The sequence below is a fragment of the Sarcophilus harrisii genome, chromosome 1 (genome assembly GCF_902635505.1).
Source record: "Sarcophilus harrisii chromosome 1, mSarHar1.11, whole genome shotgun sequence".
Taxonomy (NCBI): domain Eukaryota; kingdom Metazoa; phylum Chordata; class Mammalia; order Dasyuromorphia; family Dasyuridae; genus Sarcophilus; species Sarcophilus harrisii.
The window spans coordinates 494,859,412-494,880,411 of NC_045426.1; the positions used below are offsets into that span (position 1 = coordinate 494,859,412).

Consider the following 21,000-nt stretch of genomic DNA (forward strand, 5'->3'; position numbering starts at 1 on the left):
GCAACCCATAAACTTATACAAAAAAAAGCATTTCAGAATTTTAGATGATCACAAAATCAATGTGCTATGGATATGATTTAAAGATGGCTAAATGCATTGTGGTCCATTAGCTATGTGATTATTTAGAAAGTTGTAATTGAGAAACTATAAAATAAATTATTTTGAGGGAAATATAGAATGATTCTACTGGTTATAATTATAATATATAGTATATTAAGTATTAAATATCAACATATATTATTATTAAATATTAATATGTATAATATAGGTATTATTATACTGGTGGAGTCACACTTGAGAGAAAAGTAGACTTTTTGAGTTTCATATCTTTTGCTGTGTGACCCTGGGCAAGTCACTCACTTAACCCTAATTGCCTCAGCAAAAAAAAAAAAAAAAACAAAAAAAAAAACCCAAACCAAAAAACAATGTTGGGCTGAGATAACAATAATAATATCATTTACATATTACTTTAAGATTTACATAGTGTTTTTACAAATATTATGTCATTTGATCCTCACAATGATCCTAGGAGGTAGGTGCTAATATTATGTAACCATGAGGAAATCTGATCAGGTAGAGATTAAGTGAGTTGTCCATCATGATACAGCTATTTGAGATGGGATTCAATTTTCGGTCCAATACTCTATGTATTGTGCCATCTACCTGTTAATAGTTAATAAGATTAGAGTTCTGACTAGGAGAGGTCAAAGTACTACTGTACTCTGTGTTGGTCAAATTACATTTAATAGTATTGTGTTCATTTACAATGAAGAGCTGGTGAGGACTATTAAGCAATGAAAACCACTTTTAACAAGAAAGGGCCCAGAGGAAATAAATGCTATGTGAGATTCAAAAGAGGAGAAAGTGATCATTGGGAAGGGAAATCAGTAAACCTTCCTAGTCATGGCACTGGTGTCAGGTTTTAAAGCGTGAGTAGAAATACAACAGGAAAATGAAACTGAGGGATAAGGGAATAGCATAAAGATATAGATGGATGTAGAAAACTGGAATGAGGTCCATGTGTGGGGATATATAGCAAATAGATAAATTTAGCTGAGTATAATAGAGGGGAGTAATTTGAGATAAATCTAAAGAAGTCAAGTAACACCAGATTGGGACAGGCCTTAAATGTGTCTGTGTGTGTATAGGGAGTTTATGTGTGTATATGTTTATGTATTTGTATACACACACCCTCATACATATTTACTCAGTAGACATATAAGTTATTATGAAAAGTTACGATGTCTTGTATGAATTTTATAATTTCCTCACTATCTGTAGGTAGTACTTTAATTATTGTAAGCACTTGATAAATATTTGAGGAATTAATGAGGGATAAGTTAAAGATGAGTCAAAAGTAACCCCAAGATTTCAAATATAGTCTGTGAGTTCTTAGGATGGGAAGCAATGATTACTATGAGCATACATGGCTTCAACAACATTAAAGTATGTCAAACAACATTGAAAGATTTGAAAACTCTGATCAATACAATGACCAACCATCATTTAAGAGGATTCAGAATGAAATAAGTTGTCCATCCCCTGATAGAGAAGTAATGGGCTCAGAGTGAAGATTGAAACATTTTTTGGACATGGCCAATGTCTAAGATATGGCATGACCCTCTTGAAAAAAGTGGGTGATCAGTGGGGTCAATAAGCTATTAGAAAACTGGGAAGCATTATAAAGTTGAATAAGAGGACTTAAGTTTATTCAATTACTAACTGAACAATTCCATGAAGTTACTTTGAAGTTTACTCTCCCTTCCTTTGCCTTGATTTAAACAAACAAAAATTTATTTTCTAAGTTATATAAAATTAAGTATAGCTGACAGGTTGAAAGGGACTAGCAGCATCAGTATAATCACTTTCTTTCAGCATGTCAGCAGAAGAATTGATTTTAGAACAAGGAATAATCAAATTAAAGAAATCAGTTTCTTTAGTCTCAATCCCCATCTTCCAAAAAGGAAAATTAGAACCATCTATCCATAAAAGAAGACTTACACACCCTAGGGAATCCATTTAAAAATCATGTGTAACTGGGACTTTGTTCTGTGCATATCCAGACTACCCAACATGGAGACATCCACATAGGAGATGACAGAGAAAAAATGTTTCTGAAAGAAAAAAATGTTAGAGTCTCCCTGAGACAAGAGGACAGAAAGATTGGATACCTTCCATACCCTAAAAGAGAATACCAAAGAACTGTCCCTCCAGGCAATGGAGACTAAGATAATCACTCTTAAAGCATAAAACAACCACTTCATCTGAATGATATTCATCAGTCCTTGAATAAAACAGACTCAATTCTCAACAGCAAATGACTGAATACTTGAGAGCTTCTACCAGGACCAGATATGGATGTTAAGAGGAACTTCCTAAGTGCTGATGGCCTGCAGATTTATGGCCCATTGGATCCCATAATGGCCCATCAGAAATCCCATTCCTGTCAAGCATGTCTCTGATTTATCTGGCAATATCCAGAGCTTTGCCACAGTTTTTCCTTTCCATCATAGAAATCACTTCAGGGCTGGTCTTGCCTGGTAATTCAATTGCCCAAGCTGATCTCGGTGAACACAGATTTCTTCTTGATTATCTATTTCCTAGCCAAGAGAACCCCAAAATGCTTCCTGTGCATTGCTGAGTTGTATGGAGACAGAATCTTACAGCACCCAGTGACCCCACTCCCACACAGCAATAAATCAAGCTATGTTCAGACAAACAAATTGTACAGAAAGACCAGAAATCTTATGTTTAGGGATTTCCACCCTGACTATGCCTATGAACAAAGCTCATCTGGTGTCAGTTGTGGTCCAACAACAAACAGTAAGTCCTACCAGTTAAATGTGAGACAGAAAGCTCAGGTTATGGCCTGGGAAGGTCAGCATTTCAAGTCTAGGACTGGGCTATAACCTTGGTTCAAAGCTGGCTGCTTTGGCTGCTCAGACCTCAGAATCAGCATAGAGGATTCTAAAGGATTATGCAAATAACATTCCACAATAGATTTACATTATTAAAGTGTCGAAAATAGAAGATCACATTGTATTTACTATTTGTTAACTATTTTTAAAAAGTATTTCATTTCTTTAACCAGGAATCTCTCATGCCTACGTCAAAATTGTAGAAGATTCTTTAAAAGATGTAACAGTAGAAATAATTTTGTCCAAACAGGAAACATGCTAACTATCCTGGAAGTTAGAGTAATCATCAGAGGAAGATTGCCTACAGATGGTGAAGTCATCCAAATAGTCACTTTGGTAGATATTATCTCAATTGTATCAAGCTCTAGGACACAATAGGGCTTTCTGTATTAGTAATAGTCATTCAAGAATTCAACCTAATTATCCACACAGGAAAAAGGGAATGAAAAATATCTATTGTCCAAATCGTCATGTGCAGTTGGATAAGCAAACCATAGAGTTGGTCCAGTAGTACATATGGCTTGGACAGTCAGAGCAGATGGATAATGAAGTAGATACAAATATGAAAAGTATAGTTATTTGGATTGCTCTGAAGAAATTGTACAAAAATGTTAACGACCCCCAAGTTTCTCTCTGAAATACAGACAAATCTTTTTAACAACAAAAAGTTTTCCATCAATAGCATACAATGAAAAATGATGGAATACTACCAAGAAAAAAAAATTAAAATGGGATTGGAGAAATACTTAGTGAATGAGGGTAGGTTGTAAGACATTGCCAATGAAGAATTGCATGGAAGAACCAGAAAAAAAGTATTTCATCTATCAGAGAGATGTGAATCAGATGTGAAATTGTGTTAGTCAAGTAGCAAAAGAGTGAAATAACTGAGGGACAGCCCCACATGCTCCACTCATAATCTGGCAATGACAAAGCATCTAAAAGAAAGCTTCTATAGCAGATTTTTGGCAGGACCAAGGACAGAAACTCACAGGATAGAAAATAGGGATGATTTATGAACTGCACAATTGGAGGGAGTACCCTTCACCACAATATCACAAATAAAATGAACTAGCTGTCAAACTGCTGGTGCAAAGTTAAGAAAAGCCAGAAGAATGAGTTACAGGATTACATCAAGATTATTGAATAAATAATTTTGAAGTCTTAAAATTGATGAAGAATAAAATGAACAAAACTAGAAGTTTATACAAAAACAATAAAGATAATTTTGAAAGTTGTAAAAATTAAGATCAACAATGACCATTTGAGACCAGAAGACCAATGCTGAAATGTGATCTCTACCCATCTGACAGAGGAACAATGGATGTAGAATGCAGAACAAAATTACACACACGCGCGCACACACACACACACACACACACAGACAGTTGTTCAGTTGTTTAATTTTGTGTCTAACTCTTTGTTTATCCTATTTAGAGTTTTCTTGGCAACAGAACTGGAGAAGCTTGGTATGTACTTCTCCATCTCATATAGAAATGGGGAAACTGGGGCAAACAAGTTTAAGTTATTTGTCCAGTGTCATATAGTTTTTAAGTGTCTGAGGTTGGATTTTTGAATTCAGGTCTTCCTGACTCCAGACCTAGTACTTTATGCACTGTGCCATTTAGCTGCTATACATATACAGACACACAGTCAGGCTATGAGAGAATTTGTTTTGCTTCATATACACATATTTTTAAAAGAATTTATTTTTCTTTTTTCATTGGATTACAGAAGTAGAAGGAATAAATAGAAAATATTAATTAATAAAATGCTTTGGAAAAATTAGAGGTATGGAATGTTCTATATATTTTCAGAGCAGGCCACTATATAGTTAGTTTTGCTTAATTATTGTATTCTGTTTAACAGAAGTCTCATAGGGTGGGCCACAATCTGGCAGTTTGCAATGCAAAAATGAAACATCATTAAAATGAATTAATGAAAAAACATTAAAAAAGGCTTTGTGATTCTAACAATTACTTCTCGAGATTATTTGTTGTTGCTCAAATCCTTGTTGGAGATAATCCTTCAGAAGTTATCTCACACTTAACTAATTCCAAAACAATAGAAGTTGTTTTGCTTGATATTTAATTATTAATCCTCTGGCTTCTGACATACTTCTTTTGCTCCTTATTATACAAGAAGAAAGTTCAATATTACTCTGAAACAACATACCTTGTCCAGCCCTCCTTGAGTGCTTCATTGCATAACTGGTGAGAAAAGAAACATATTTGTGTTGTTATACATTGACTATGGTGTTATATATTGACCAGTGAAAAACCCTACAGCTAGGAAATATTTATTCACATGGCTGTCCTTGTTCTAATACCTAAGTCATTTCTTTCCTGGATATAATATATTTGGTGTGTGTGGCTTACAGCAGGGGAATATTCTACAGTTTATTGAAACTCTGGTTGACTGGCTAACAAAGTAAGTTTTTGTATTTATGGAGTTCCTGTTGATCTTAATCTCTTCACAAGTAACATTCTATTAATATTCAAAGCATTCTTAGAAGGGAAAAAAATCATTAATACCTCTCTTTTATAAAAAGGGGTTCATTAACATATAAACCTCTATTAGATACATATAAAATGAAATCCCAAATGCTTAGTCTTTTTGAAAGTACCTGCATTAGCCATATACCTGACTAATAGGATAGGGTAAGGGCGAGCCTGATCTGAAAGCCAAACATTTTTAATATTGAGGAGTGCACTACTGTCCTGTTTCAAATAAGAATCCATGTATGCAATATAACTTGAAAGGTCTCCATGTCTATTATTTTTCCAAGAGTAGGTGTACTCTCTGAAATGATTACCAAGTTCAAATTATTATGAAAAATAGACAACCCAGTTGTCTGTATCTAAGCAGCATTAGGTATGTTGGCTCTGGCGTCAAGAGGTTCAAATCTTACCTCTGAAGTTTGCTACCTGTCACATCTTAGGTGAGTCAGTTTCCCTGGGCCTGCCTCTCTCTCTCTCCTCCCCTTCTCTCTCTCTCTCTCCTCCCCTCCCCCTCTTCTCTCTTTCTCTCACTGAGGCAATTGGAATTAAGTGACTTGCCCAGGGTCACACAACCAGGAAGTGTTAAGTGTCTGAGGCCAGATTTAAATTCAAGTCCTCCTGACTTCAGGGCTGATGCTCTATCCACTGCACCACATAGTTGCCCCACATTCATTTCTTCATTTGTAAGAATAGGGGTTCAGTCTGTGGACCTTATTGGCTCTAGATCTATGATCATATGATCTGCCAGGCAATTAGTTTTAGGAATTCTTGCTCATAAAATATCCAAAGTACAAACCTTCTTTAATTGCTGGTCAGAATAACCCAGCCAGGCACAGGAAGTAGTATATGCTGGGTAGCCATACTCCAACATCTGTTCTTCTGTAAAGATACAATTCTTCAAGTGGGCATTTGACATTGCCTAGTGGGCAATTTTGCTGGAAAAAATTAGGTCTGGAAATACCTATACTCAACTTTCTGCTATTCGTGCAAATTCCAATCATTTGTTAAATTACATGCAGTTCCTTATTAATACCTTTCCTTAAACAGACCATAGCTGCTACCTACTTTTTCACTGCTATTTTGGTTTATGTGACCTCCCATCTCATAAATGGAATTCATAATCTTTTTCATTCAAACCAATAACAAGCATTTGTTAAGTACCTACTATCTGATAGGGATTATACTTGGTAAGATGGTTTAAAAAAATAATGAAATAGTTCCTATCTTCAAAGAGCTTACTTTCTAAAAGTAATTAATGTCTATTTCTATATTATGGAGTTCCTGTTGATCCTAATCTCTTCACAAGTAACATTCTATTAATATTCAAAGCATTCTTAGAAGGGAAAAAAATCATTAATACCTCTCTTTTATAAAAAGGGGTTCATTAACATGATGATCAAGTCTCTTTTTTAAATGTTTTAACTCTCAGAATCTTCTAGAGCAGGGATTCTTAACCAAGAATTCATTTCAAAAGATCTGTGAACTTGCATGACAAAAAGACATTTTTATTTTCACTAATGTCGAATTAAAATTTAGCATTTCCCTCAATTACATATTACTACATATTTATTACATTTTTGCACATGTAGTACAATTACTACATAATTACAATTACTACATTCATTTCGTGCCTTTAAAACACTATACTGAGAACGGGTCCATAGCCTTTATCAGACTACTAAAGGAACCCAGAATATGAACATAGGTGAAAAACCCTGCTCTAGAATTTGTCTCAGGGAGGGCATTCCTTTCTCATTTTGCTTTCTTCCAAAGTTGTCCATAATTTAATAGTTATTGAAGTGAAGATAGATCTAGAGAGATATAAATATACACATACATATGTACTTATACATAAAATATTGAGAGGCTAATTATAGCATAGGGGGTAGAAAGCCGGCCTTGGATACTTTAAACAACTCTAGAAGACGTTTGTTGTTTGTCCTGCTTTCTGGAAGAACACCATGACATCAGGGAAGTGATCCCATGACATGCAAGTGAGTTGGGTTTAAGTGAGGGAGGGTTGGGCAAAAGTCACCTGCCTCACTCTCCTCCAAAGTCTACTGGCTCCAGTGATCAGATATAGATCAGGACACAGTGAGAGACCTAAGCCTAAGTTAAGGTCTTTAACAGGTCTCAGTTTGACAGCTCCATGAACATCCAATCAGTGATTAAGGATAGGTAAGAAATGAGGCAGAGAACAGCCTCTTTTACTCAGTCCAAAAAAAAAAAAAAAAAAAAAAATCAACCAAGGAGAGAAAGAGTCTCAAGGTTTTTGGCCAAAACACAAACAATTACTATTTATATTCACTCTGAGCCACTCTCTAAGACTGTAAGTCACAAAGAAAGTGAATATCTGTATTAGGAAAGTTCCTTCTTTGGGGAGTTTCCCATACCAGGGAAACCACAGGTCCAAACCCTACCCTAAAGCCTAAAATACATTTGAGATTCCTTTCTAGTTGGCTTCTGCCTACAGGGCTCAGTGCAAAGTGAGTGAGGTATTTAGTATGATAAAATATACCCAAAGGCAGGTCACATTTTTGTTTGGTATACATAGAAATCTTACCCTGACAACTGACATTAGAAAAACACAACAAAATTTCATTCAACATACCTCTTTCCTTTTTGCCAATGCTTCCCTTCTGTAGTATTTCTGAAAATAAAACCACACTGATTACCTACCCTTTCAGAAAACAAGAAGTGGTTCTACTCTATTTACATAATAAAAATGCTGCCAAATGCATCTTCTAAAGGACTTACCATAGGCTTCTTCTTCAGTTAAGGCATCAGTGATGTACCTGAAATCTATGCAGGATATTAGCTGCTTAGGGTCCTGGTAGTAAATACAGTGTAAAAAGGGAAAAAGCAAATTGGAAAAGGAAGACATGTACCCTGACTAAAAACAAATGCCGATGCAAGATATGTTGACATAAAAATGTGGTTGAGCCTACTCCTCTAAATGAAGGTATCTTTGAAGGTGATATTGACTTAGGCTGCCAAGATTCTATATTTCATCAATCTAAACTCAAGTCCTTCCCCACCCAAAGGTTAATCTGAGACAAAACTGAGACAAAACTTAGTGTAGCCAGATATATTTTCTCAGACAAGGCTACAAATGCTGGAACTCTTTCATACTCCCATTTCCCTTCCTCACCATCACTGAAATCTGCTTTCAGCTAGCTGTTTGGGAAGCATAAAGTAAATCCATTCACACCGAGTTATAAATGACTGATGTTTTAGTGTGTTATCCCTCTTGAGAGTGTTTATATTTTAAGAGGGAACTTCCATTTTCATACTTTTATTAAATCTCCATCTGTACTTGACACACAAAAAAGTACCATATTGCTATATAAAAAATTTTTTTTCTGTCAGATTGTAAGCAAAAAAAAAAAAAAAAAACATTTAAGGCTATCTCCTTAAAACTTGGCTTTTAAGATTGTTTAACTCAGATAAACCCCCACATTTTTAAGCAATAGAAAATGGAAAAATTCACAGAACTGATAAGGAGCCCTTCTACAACTGATGGGTATCCCTGCAATTCCCAGTTTTTTACCACCACAAAGACAGCTACTATAAACATTTTAGATCACATGGATTTTTTCCTTTGCCCCCAACTATCTTTGGTAATTGTCTAGGAGTGATAATGCCATCACTAAGGGCTGGGCAGAGGTGAAGCTCATAGCAGGCATTCCATTATTTTACTTATATCCTACCAATTATAAGCAAGTGTATAGGCTACTGAAAAGATATTCAAGAATCCTTTAGGACAGTTCAACATTGTTATCTTTGATTTTGTCCACATTCTTCCTCCTCAGCAGTCAAGTGGCCCATATTGGTATCTATCAGTCTAAAGCTTCTAAGTAACAAGGAAAAGGGCTAAGATAGTCTTCCTAGTGTTCTCATCAAAGTGATCTCCCAATCCTATTCTAGGCCATTTATCTTAGAATCAATGTGAATGGTTAAGCACAGATATTCATATTTTTAATACCAGCATATCAGAAGAAGCTCAGGTTTTAAATAGATTTTTTGCTTTGTGATTATAGGGACATTCAGCCAGTGACTCTAATTATTATAAGGCATAATAACCCTGCCAGCTCTGAGGCTGTCCTGTTCCAGTATGCCATGATGCATGCAGGCAGTCTCAGGTTTTGAAGGCTTATGCCAGCAAAACAGAGGCTTTTAGCAGGTCCTATCCAGCTGGAAACGACAAGAGATATTTGTTGTTGCAGATCAGTCTTGCTAAACTGAGAGAGACTTATCAGCAGGGAAGGTTTTTCACTTACAGAAAATCTCTAAAACCATCTTTGAAGTTGTCTGGGTGGGAGTAGTATATATACAAATACCTACCTGATATATATATGCCATACCTACACTGATGAAATTACAACTCTCTCAAGGGCTGAATGAAGCAATTGTACTACAGGGATACAATGAGTATAATTTAAAAGCATTTCTTTACCATGTCAACAAGTAATTTCCAAAGGGGCTGTTAAAAAGAGAGAGAGAAGACATTTATTTAACTTATGTGCAAAAATAACCCAATAAACACCTACATCACTTTTTTTCCTGATAGAAAACCAGAAAAAAATGATTGCATGTGACAAGCATCTGTGTTATTCTCTTTCCGCTCATGGCCTTCTGTTTTCTCTTACATCTTTGCTATCTCTTCCTTTTCCTGGTTCTTTTCTTGCTATATTCCTTTCCCCATCTCTCCTCACACCTTTAAGGAAAACAAACCAGCTCTCATTTTCTCCAAATCACAAAAAAACTGTCCCACCCAGCTCTACTGCACATCAAAGAAAACAAATTTAGGAAAATTCTATCAGCCTTTTGTCATATATTATGCATATTCATGAGCAAAATACCAATGCCCACTAATAGTAGTTATGAAAAAAATAATCCAACTGAACTTCATTTTAAAAAAATTCTACCATTTTACCTTTCCTTCCTGCTTGGCCCACAAGTCCCATAAGGCATTCAAAACAGCTGCTGTAGCCAAATGCACAACGCCTTTCTCTGGACCAATCTATTGAGAGATAAAACATAGCACAGATATTTGGAAATTATGACTATGAGATGTTTCAAAAGTTTTAGTGCAGTGCTGAACTATTTAAAGCTTAAAAGCTGCACTAAAACTTTTGGGACACTGTATTCCCAGCTTCTCTGAGAGTCACAAAGTTTAAAATCTAAATAAATCACCACGAGGTATTGGATGACAAGTCTGTTCTTTCTTAGCTTGCAGTTAAAAATGGAAATTCCACACAGATGAGTAAACTGAGAAACATTTTTTGTCATTGGGCTGCTGCTAAGTGTCCAAAGTAGAATTAAAGATCTGGTCTCTGCCATTTCAAATCTAGTCCTCTTCCTACAATGCCATGCTAAGAGCTTCATGGTCTCTTGGCTAATTTACAGTAAAACTATGATACACTTTCTTTCATGGTCCTATCCCAGGACTTTTTCTCCTATATCCTATTTCTTCTTTGGGGGTATATTAGAGAAATTAGTCTCCCTACCATAACTCTTTACCTCCTGCAATTCATTCTCCACTGAGCTGTTAAAGTGATCTATCTTCCTAAAGTATAGGTCTGATTGTGTTTACCCCAACCCCCCATTCCTCTCAATAAATTTCAGTGGCTCCCTATTACTTCTAGGATCAAATACTGCATAAAATCCTTTATTTAACACTCAAAGTTCTTCACAGCCTCTCCCCATTCCCACACTTTTCCAGTTTTTTTACACCTTACAGAGTAAACATGTACTCTTTGAACCAGCGATACTAGACTTTCAATCTAATACAGGAGACAACATGCAAACAGTTATGTACAAACAAACTACATACAAAATAAACAAAGGGGAAGCACTGGAACTAAGAAGTAAAGGTGGGATTTTAGCTGGGGCTTAAAGGAAGCCAGAGAGGTCAATAATTGGAATGGAAGGAAAACAGCATAAGTGAAATACTGAGAATTTGCAAAACAGTAAAAATGTATTTACACAACAGCTTGCTTAAGCCTTAAGCAAGCATAGCTACAGTGAAAGTAATGGAGAATCAGGTCTATTGTCATCATTATCATCAATCAGTAGAGAAACATAGCACTTTATGGCTGAAATGTATTTTTTAAAAAAAGAAGTGTCTTACAAAAGGCACATTTCTCCCACAATGTTTTTTTTTGGGGGGGAGTATCAAACTCTTCCCAAAGCCTTCCTCAGACATTGGACTTTTGGGGCTCACTCCATTTGGCATCTGCTGCTCTGGTTGGTTTCAACTACATGGAAGAAGATGCCTCCTGCACCATATACTTCTTGTTCCCCTTTACTCACACTTTCCTACCTCCAATCCAGCCTAAAAATTATTCTCCAGTACTTTCTATGTTTAAAGCGATGGTATATATAGCAAATAGCATATTTAACAGTTTAATAAAGTTAAAAGGCATATAGGTCTGATGCTACAATCCAAAATTTACTTCTAATTCTTGCCTCGTTATTCTTTCTATGAAGTTTCAGGTTTCAGATCACTTAAATGGATATTATTTGCATGGATTCACATAAATATAAAGCTTCCATTGATGGTCATAGAAAATCTTAAAGAATTATGCCATTGTTCCAAGCTGAAAAACATAAAATGCTCCCAAGATTTCAGCCTAGAGAAAAAACAATAAGTGAAGAATTGGCCAGAATATTTAAACATCCCCTATGAGCTAGTCCATTAAAGATAGCAGTAGGAGGAGGAGGAACAATAGTACAATGCACAGATTTAGGTATCAAGAATACCTGGGTTCCTACCTCTGATATTTAACATCTATATGATGCTAGGCAAATCATTTTAAACCTCTGCATCCCTCAGACAGTTCCCTAGGACTTATCTACTAAATCAGAGATGAGTTCTGATTTTCAGTGAGGAAGGAATTCTGCCTATTGTGAAATCATGCATCTGAGTATTTGTGCATCTCCTGGTGATGGCTCTACAACATGGAACACCATAATCTCAGAAGAATCAAGATAACATGGAACCCAAGAGGCAATGGAAAAAACACTGGGTGTAAGCAGGCTCTAGTTTATAGTTAAGAAGTTGAATAAAAGGGCAGCTAGGTGGCGCAGTGGATAGAGCAGCAGCCCTGAAATCAGGAGGACCCGAGTTCAAATCAGATCTCATTCACTAATACTTTCTAGCTGTGTGACCCTGGGCAAGTCACTTAACCCTAATTGCCTCAGGGGGGAAAAAGTTGAATAAAGGTCATATATAACAGAAACACAGGGTAAGCAATCACAGAGAGACAGAATAAAAAAGGGACTACTAGAGTGTTATGCCGGTATCCACTGAGATATTAAGAGACACCAAGGGAGGATTCCAGAACAAAGGTGAATCCTCTTTCCATAGAATTGCACAAGATAAAATGATGTATTTGTGCTGCAATTTGTACTGATTAAATGTCTGGCAAACAGTAGAATAAATAAATAAATAAAGGCTTATTGATTAATTTGCAGACTGAACCCTTTATGAAGAGTTTATAGGCTTATTAATTTGGACTAATTAAATTGGACTAATTTCCCTAAAACCCGGGATTAGGCAAGTAGGGAGTAGGGGAATAGCCTTTTCTTTACCATCCTAGGATCCCAGAGAGGGTCAAAGAAATCAATGTTGCTCGTTCAGGGAACAGAATCCTATTAATTATCTTTAAAAATACCTTATTCAAACCGCTAAAATCCTAATTTGTCTCTCTCATACATGTTTTCTCTGAAGCAATTTTCTCATTGTGAGCCATACTTGATATTTTTATAATTGTTGCTTATGTTCACTGTATAACTCATATTTTCTTTGCTAACTCATGAATCACTTCAACATTCTACAAAATAAGCATCTTACCCATCTGAGCTGTCCATCACTAGTGAGCTGCCTATAGAATCCTCTGAAGTCTCTGACAATATCTCCAAGGTCTTTATCAAGCACATGATGGGAAAGTGCTTTTATGGCACAGACAACTGTAAAACATAATTAAGCATTTCATTTTTGATTCTGCTTTTTCTTCACAGTAAGCCAGTACATTAAGGAAAATGCTTCATCAATTTAAAACCAACCTGTGTGATTTGTAAAATGTTTTAAACTTTAGAAAGAATCCCCAAATAAGTCCTTTCCAATTATAATAAATGAATAACTTAAAAAAACTCACAAATATCATGCCCTTTAATATATGTGATATTGTCAGTAATTTGTAGCAGAGAAAATTAATGTTCTGATTGGATTTAATGAAAGAAATTAGACCCTCAAAATTTAAACTATGATATTCTTAAATTATTTTCCTCTCATATTTGTTGTTGTTCAGTCATGTTTGACTCTTTGTATCATCATTTGAAGTCTTCTTGACAGAGATACTAGAATGGTTAGCCATTTCCTTCTCCAGTTCATTTTATAGACTAGAAAACTGAGGCAAATAGATTTGCCCCAGACAACTAATATATATCTGAGGTTAGATTTGAAGTCGGGTCTTCTGAATTTCAGGCCTAGTATTCTATCTACTAACCAGCTAGATGCCCTTTTGTGTTTGACCAATGAGCAAAAATAGAGTTAAATGTCACCTGTTGAAAAGTAACTGGGAGGAAAGATGAATGACAGAAAATTATTTTAAAATTCAACATTACTTTTGAGTACAGGAATACTTGCTATCAAAATGTTTCTATATCTAAAACCTAACAGAACATCCCTTTTTACTGATGAAATAAGATTATGTATTGTTATATTAAGTAATAATAATAATAATGATGATATAGCTAATGTTTTCAAAGTACTTTATTCACATAAAGGCAATGGAGTAGATAGCTCAGTTGCTTAATGGTATAATGAATAGTTCTCTAGACTTGGAATTAAGAAGACCTGTGTTTAAATTCTCTCTCCCCTACCCCCCAACTCTTCTTTTACTTACTGGAAATATGATTCTGGAGCCACATAACTCTTCTATGAATCATTTAATCTTTCTAATTTTTAATTTTCTCACCTGTAAAATGGGAATAATAATAGCACCTGCCTCACTGTGTACTATCTCATCCAATGAGATAACATATGTAAAGTGTTTTACAAATCTGAAAGCATTATACAAATGCTATTATTATTGTTATTACTAGTGGCTCTGGGAGGTTATCTGTGTACCATAAGCTCGTTTTTCTTGAGTACAGTGATTAAGTAAACATAATTTTTGTTCCTCAATGGTTAAACACTACAGAATTCTTTTCAAAAAGAATTTGTGTCTTTGTATATAAAGGGAATTTGAAGAAAAGAGCTGTAACTTAGGAGACATTATATTCACTAGAATGCTCAACTTTGGGGCGCTTGGTTGGGAGTGATACAATGAATCATACCTGGATTAGTAGGTCAAGAAAATACAAAACTGTTCTCACAATATACTAGATGTTGTGATATATACTGACTACATAATTGTATTTTTTCTATTATATTCTGCAACTAGAACAGTAAAGAATATGGATTTTAATTATTGAAATTGTGATCATCAGATCAAAAAAACTGTAGTAAACTGAAACTTTAGGAGTATCGTAACATATATTATAATGCATATTGTGATGAGGGTGAGAAATGAGAACCACAATCACTTAACAACATTTTTATGGACTAAAAATGTGGAAATTTTCCAGTTATCTGATGGTCTAACAGTGTGAAATAAGGAGAGGGAGGGTCTTATCTACTGTTCTAAAAAGAATTTGTTGTTCTTGAGTAAGAGGTACCTGTAATGTTATTTAAACCGTGACCTCAACCCTGACGTTTTGTCCAAAAGGATCTTTTCACAATTGCAAAAATATTTGTTCATCTCCCCTTATATCCTGTTCCTGAAAAAGAAATGTCTTCTTATTCTGATAAACTCCACCAGATTATCTAACAAACATCCTCTCAGAAGTTCCCTTTTTCTGACTTAAATTTTTCGTTTTTTCTCTCCTCCTCTCTCTTCTCTAAAAGATATTACTTATCTATCCTAAGTTGTTGCAGAATGCTGCTGATATATTCTAAGCAGAACTGAAAAGTTGTAAAACAAATCTATACTTGTAGTAAGTTGAAGTTGCTATCAGTAGTTTCCTTAGCATGCTAATAAATCTCTTTGATTTCATTCTGGCCTCCTATTTTTGACACATAGTTATTAGTGTTTCATTGATGAATATGGTTTTCCTATGAAGTTGAGAAAATTCCCTGGCAATATACCCTGGCAATTAATTAGAAAAATAAATCTCATGAAGTGATTCTATTATTCAAATTCAGTGAATATTTTCAATGGGCTAGAACCAATGATTTTTTTTTTTTACATAATTATGTAACTTCAAATAGTGTAAATTTGACTATATAAGATTCATTATTTTCACTAATTGGGACTTAACTGTATTCCACCAAAGTCCTATTTCAAATCATATCGTGATATGGAGAACCCTAGGTTCTTGGATATTATGCTAGCAGAGTGCTGGACCTGGCAAGTCCAAACAACCTAGAGAAGTTTGGAATATGGCTCCTGTGATAGATGGTAAAAAATAGCCTGGAGAAGTTCGGAATATGGCTCCTGTGATAGATGGTAAAAAATAGCCTGGAGAAGTTTGGAGAGGCTCAGGAAGAAGTAGATCTTAAGGTAATGGATTTTTCAGTCACATTAACTCTCCGAAATGATTGTAGACAGAGTAGTCCCCACAATGAAAGAACAGATCCTTAAAGTTTTAAAGCATATTTTGCATACATATGAAGCACAGACACATATATGTTAACCCACGAATGGCTGGGCACATCCTTCTAACTCTCCTGTGGTATCTCCAAGTGGCTTTGCTTCCCCCTGTGTTCTTGGTCTCAGCTGAGGGATGCTTTGGGAGTAATATTTTAGCCAGTGGGGGGGGAAAATTTGTCTTTTTACATGCACAGTTTTAAAATGTTCTAATTCAACTGAGGGAAATGATCATTTTTTCCCCTCTTTTCTGAATCACAGAAATGCTAATTAAGCTGAGTGAAGTAACTTTAAATATTCAGAAAATGCCAATGGATATGTTTCATTTCAAATGATATGAGGTCTCATTGGTATAGCACATTTAATAAGACCACTATGAGTCACTTGATCTGTGTGGTCAGATTTAAATGGGTTCTCTTTATGTTGTGGCCTCAAAAAAGCAGAAACAAAAATTTTACCACAAAATAACACATTTATCTGAAAAGTATTAAGAAGAAAAATAAAATCTATTTTTGTCTGTCTTGATCCAGGAGATGGGCAGGAAAGTTGAAGTAGAGGTTGGGGATGATCTTCAAGGTCCCAGAGTCAGGAGTTAGGGCATGTGAGCCAAAACTGAAGATCTATCTTAAAAAACTAAGCTAACGGGCAACTGTAGGTGAAGGCTAAGTTTCCTGGCCATATTTGGAGAGAAATCTTGGTTCAATCCCCAAATAAGTTTTTAGCCTACTCTCACGAAATCAAGTATCCAAACCCAGAAGTCCAAAACTTTGGTCATCTAACTCACAAGAAAGGCCAGGCACAAGGCTGCAAAATTGTTACTGTCTTTGGTGAGCTCAATCTTGCTCAATCTTTTTAGACTTGTTCTACATATTTTTCTCAACACTGGTTATAGTAAAAAAGGCTTTGGAGTCATTAAAGGTGTAACTTGTACCAGGGATCATGTCTAGGAACATGTGGAAGCTAGTTCAGTTTAAGATATATCTCATTAGGGTTGTATTGATGAAAATCTTATGTAAACAGCTAAGAGCCATATAAACATGTTATTATTAGCAGTGTGAGCAGCGGTACTGCTTTCTCCTAGTGCCAAATGGAATAATATAGAACTGTATGTACAAAATAACATCATGGTCAAAGGGCTTAGACTTGGAAGGTGCCTTGGGATATCACCACCCCTTATTTTATTAATAACACCACCAAGGTTCCAAGTGAGGATTTGAATCCAAGTCCTCTAGACTTCAAATCCAATAGTTCCTTTTATTATAGCATACTACCTAGATCCCCATGACCTCTCTGCCTCAGATTTTAAAGTCCATTCTGTACTTGAACAGGAAAACTCTTTTCAGCATGTCCTACATATCCTACAAATAAATGGTCACGTACCCATTGTCTGAAGGAGGCTATTACCTCCTGAGGAAGACCATTTCATTTTGGGAAACTTCTGGTGAGTAGGAGATCCTTCCTGATGTCAAGCTGACACTCATTATTACTCTTATTTCTGTCCTTTGAGGTCAAACAGAACATGGCTAATCCCTCTTCCACATGACAGTCATTCCTATACTTAAAGACAGTTCTCAAATCTCTTCCTCTCCTTCTTTGCACCTAGCTAAGAACCAGCAGTTCCTGCAACTAATCCTCATGTAGAACATTCTCTAGGCAGTTGGCCCAGAGCTTAGAATGTCAGGCCTGGAGTAGCAAATAAGAGTAATAATGATATACCTTCTTCTGGAAGCACTCCAGCTTATCAACATTTTTCTTAACATATGCTACTCAGAAATGAGCAAAATACTCTTATGTGATCTGACCAGGACAGACACAAAGTAATACCATTATCTCCCCAGTGCTGGGCGCTATGTCTTTCTTAGCTTTTTTGGCTTTTCATTCACATTAAGATTACAATCCATTATAAAACCCTAAGATCTACTTCAGATGAACTACTGACTAGATACAGGTTGCTTTTTCTCATCTTTGTGACTGATTTTTCTGTACACAAGTATAAGACTATATTTATTTCTATTCAATTTCCTCTTAGTAGACTGAACTAATTCTAGCCTGTTGAGACTTTTTTTGGATCCCATCATTCAATGTGTTAGCTTTCCCCCATGTCTTTGTATCATTTGCTAATTTAACAAATATGCCATTATGTTTTATCTATAGCATTGCTAAAAGAAAATATTAAGTAGAATAAAATCTAAAGAACAGATCCTTGCAGTGTTTCAGAAGAGATTTCCTTTTCAAGTTGACAGTGAATGTTTAATAACTATTCCAGCTTTTCAAGAGTTCCTAATCTTCTAGCTTGCAACTCAAGATACCACTCTCCTGATGTCAATGTTCTTCAAAAAAGAAGGATGAACAACAATAATCTTCTAACTATACTATTTGTCTAGCACCCATTTTTCCATCTTTTGCAAAAAGTAAAATGAGTATGGCATTGTTAGATGGAGGGCTGGAACTGAAATCAAGCTGATAGCACCTATGCTCAGCTTTGTCATCTACTTTAAAAGAAGTCAATGATTTTTATAGTATCCACTTCACAGGTTTTTTTTTTAAAGACTTAAAAGGAATGAAAAAGCCCTTTGCCAACATTAAATAATTATATAAATGTCAGTTATTATTATTACTATTGTTAAATACTTTGTTAAAATCTAGACAATCTCTATGTACAATAGGATAATAGATTTAAAGTAGGAAGAGGTTGTAGAGGTTATCTTGCCAACCTTCTTATTTTATAATCAGGAAACAGACACAGAAAGAACAATCTACTTGATGAAGGTCATATAGTTAGTAGATAAATAGCCAACTGAATAATGGATTAGAAAGATATATATAGCAGATGGAATCTAAATGCTCTTTCTTGTTGAATGACTGGATATCACAAAGTTAATCCAGAGCAACCCCCTAATTTTGCAGATAAGGAAACTATGGCCCATTGGGGTAAAGTGATTAAGCCTTAAGTGGAATTGACAGTAAATAGAAAAAAAATGGGATTTAAACTCAAGTTATCTATTACCCTTTTACCATATTCTTTCAAATTAGACCACATCATATCCTTGTTTATTCTTACTGGCATTCAATAGATAATAGGTTCAGTCCAATAACTACATTCAAAATGGTCGTCATGAATTTTAAGATCAGAAGTCTGTAAATTATTAAAATTAGCTACAGAAGCCCTAGCAAGTGGTATTGAGAGTTTACATGTGAAGTCCAAAGAATTTAATTAAGGATTTAAAATACTGCTCTCCAAAAAGAAACTATGTACTTAATTAGTATTTTCAACATGCCAAGTTAAAAAACATTATTCCCTTAAATTCAGCCATTCCACTAATTACAGAAACATATGAAAGGCCAGTCCTAAGGAATTTTAAAAAGATCTGAGAAGTAAATTCTAGCTTTACTAGTATTAAATAAATTAAATAACTTCCAGAAGGAAATCATTAATGTTGAGAGATGGAACTATAAAAACCTAATATTCTACCACTTTTAACTAAAAGCAGAATTTGAAGATATATGTCTTTATGAAAATCATCTTCCAACATTAACAAAGAAAAAAAGCCAAATCCCACTTAAAACACTTTTCTAAGGAGATGCAGAGAATGGAGTCAACATGAAATAAACACTTTAACTAAAATGAATAGAATGCTATCAACAGAGGATAAAGGAAATGGAATAGAGGATAGAGTGCTGGAGTTGGAGTCAAGAAGACATTTTCTAACTCTATTATTTTGGCAAGTTACTGCAGCAATTATATTTTCTCCTCTTCAAACTCATTGGGTGTATATACTTGTATTTATTGAATTTATATTTATAGTGTCTAAGTTTACGCGTACTTGTTACCTTCTCTTTTCTCATAAGGATTGTTTCATTATTTCTTTGAATCCTCATCAGGGTCCTTCTTCAATAGCATCTGGCCTACAGTAGGCATTCAATAAATGTTGCTGATTAAAAGATGAGGCTTGGCCTCTTAAATGGTTATTTGGATGTTCTCTCAGTTCAAAAACCCTCTGATGTCATGCACTTTCCTGAAAGCAGATTTTAAGTAGGTGAAAGAAAGGACTAGGGAATTAGATCTTAAGGAGAAAAAGGACACGAAAAGCATTTGACTGCTTTAGAATGTTGTCTGACGTTAACTCCCATTTAGTGCTTTGTGGTTTCAAGTAAAACCATTTTGGAAACTGCATTTTCGTTTCAGGCCCCTAACAGACATACCAGATACTGTGGTAAATTGCTCATTCCCTCCTAACAACTTGGTCTGAATGGAAAAAGCCCTGGGGTGTTAAGAAGACCTGGGGTTCAGTCCAATCCTGCCACTCAATAATCACTTAGAGACTTGGTTTCCTCATTTGTAAAATGAAGGGTTTGGGAAGATCCAAGGATCCCTTCCAGTCTAAGCCTTCTATGAATCCATGATGATACTGTTCCAAAAGGGGCTCTTGCTCCTCAACAGACATTCATTTTTTGATGAACTAATATGTGCCATAGATATAAGAAACAGAGGTCTGAGAAGAGAGAAAGGATTTGAGACACAACCTCCTTTATTTTCTAGAACTATCTGTGCTCAGTAATATAAAGTAGGTGCTATTCTTATTTTACAGCTGGAGAAACTGAGGCAAACAGTTAAAGGTCTTGTCCAGGGCCACACAAATAGGTCTGAGGCAAAACTGGAACTCAGGTCTTCCTAATATTCATTATGCTACCTAAATGATAATTAAAATGAAGCTAAATTTAAAACCAAGCAACTAGTTAAAAACATTAATTAAAGCTACCCTCATGGGAAACAATGGGAAAATAGACCTAGGGAGGCCAGTTTTGAAGCAACTTGTAAGTGGCTTAAGGAGGGAAAGGGACAATTTTTCTTTAAAATTATCCTACTTGATCCAAGACAATCCCAAA

At 35.3% G+C, this 21,000-nt stretch overlaps 1 protein-coding gene across 5 annotated transcripts in view; it reads right to left on the bottom strand.

Moving 5' to 3' along the window:
* Window positions 1-21,000, bottom strand: part of ENOSF1 (enolase superfamily member 1) — a 51,077-nt gene that overhangs the window by 18,863 nt on the left and 11,214 nt on the right. For 2 of the 5 annotated variants that reach the window (XM_031946560.1, XM_031946562.1), the window contains exons 3-9: window positions 13,275-13,390; window positions 10,353-10,439; window positions 9,873-9,899; window positions 8,174-8,246; window positions 8,028-8,066; window positions 6,213-6,295; window positions 5,091-5,125 (exon numbers count right to left, since the gene is read on the bottom strand). In XM_031946560.1, the coding sequence (XP_031802420.1) occupies window positions 5,091-5,125; window positions 6,213-6,295; window positions 8,028-8,066; window positions 8,174-8,246; window positions 9,873-9,899; window positions 10,353-10,439; window positions 13,275-13,390 (460 nt within the window). The remainder of the gene's footprint in view (window positions 1-5,090; window positions 5,126-6,212; window positions 6,296-8,027; window positions 8,067-8,173; window positions 8,247-9,872; window positions 9,900-10,352; window positions 10,440-13,274; window positions 13,391-21,000) is intronic. The other 3 variants (XM_031946563.1, XM_031946564.1, XM_031946561.1) reach the window with 2 other exon arrangements.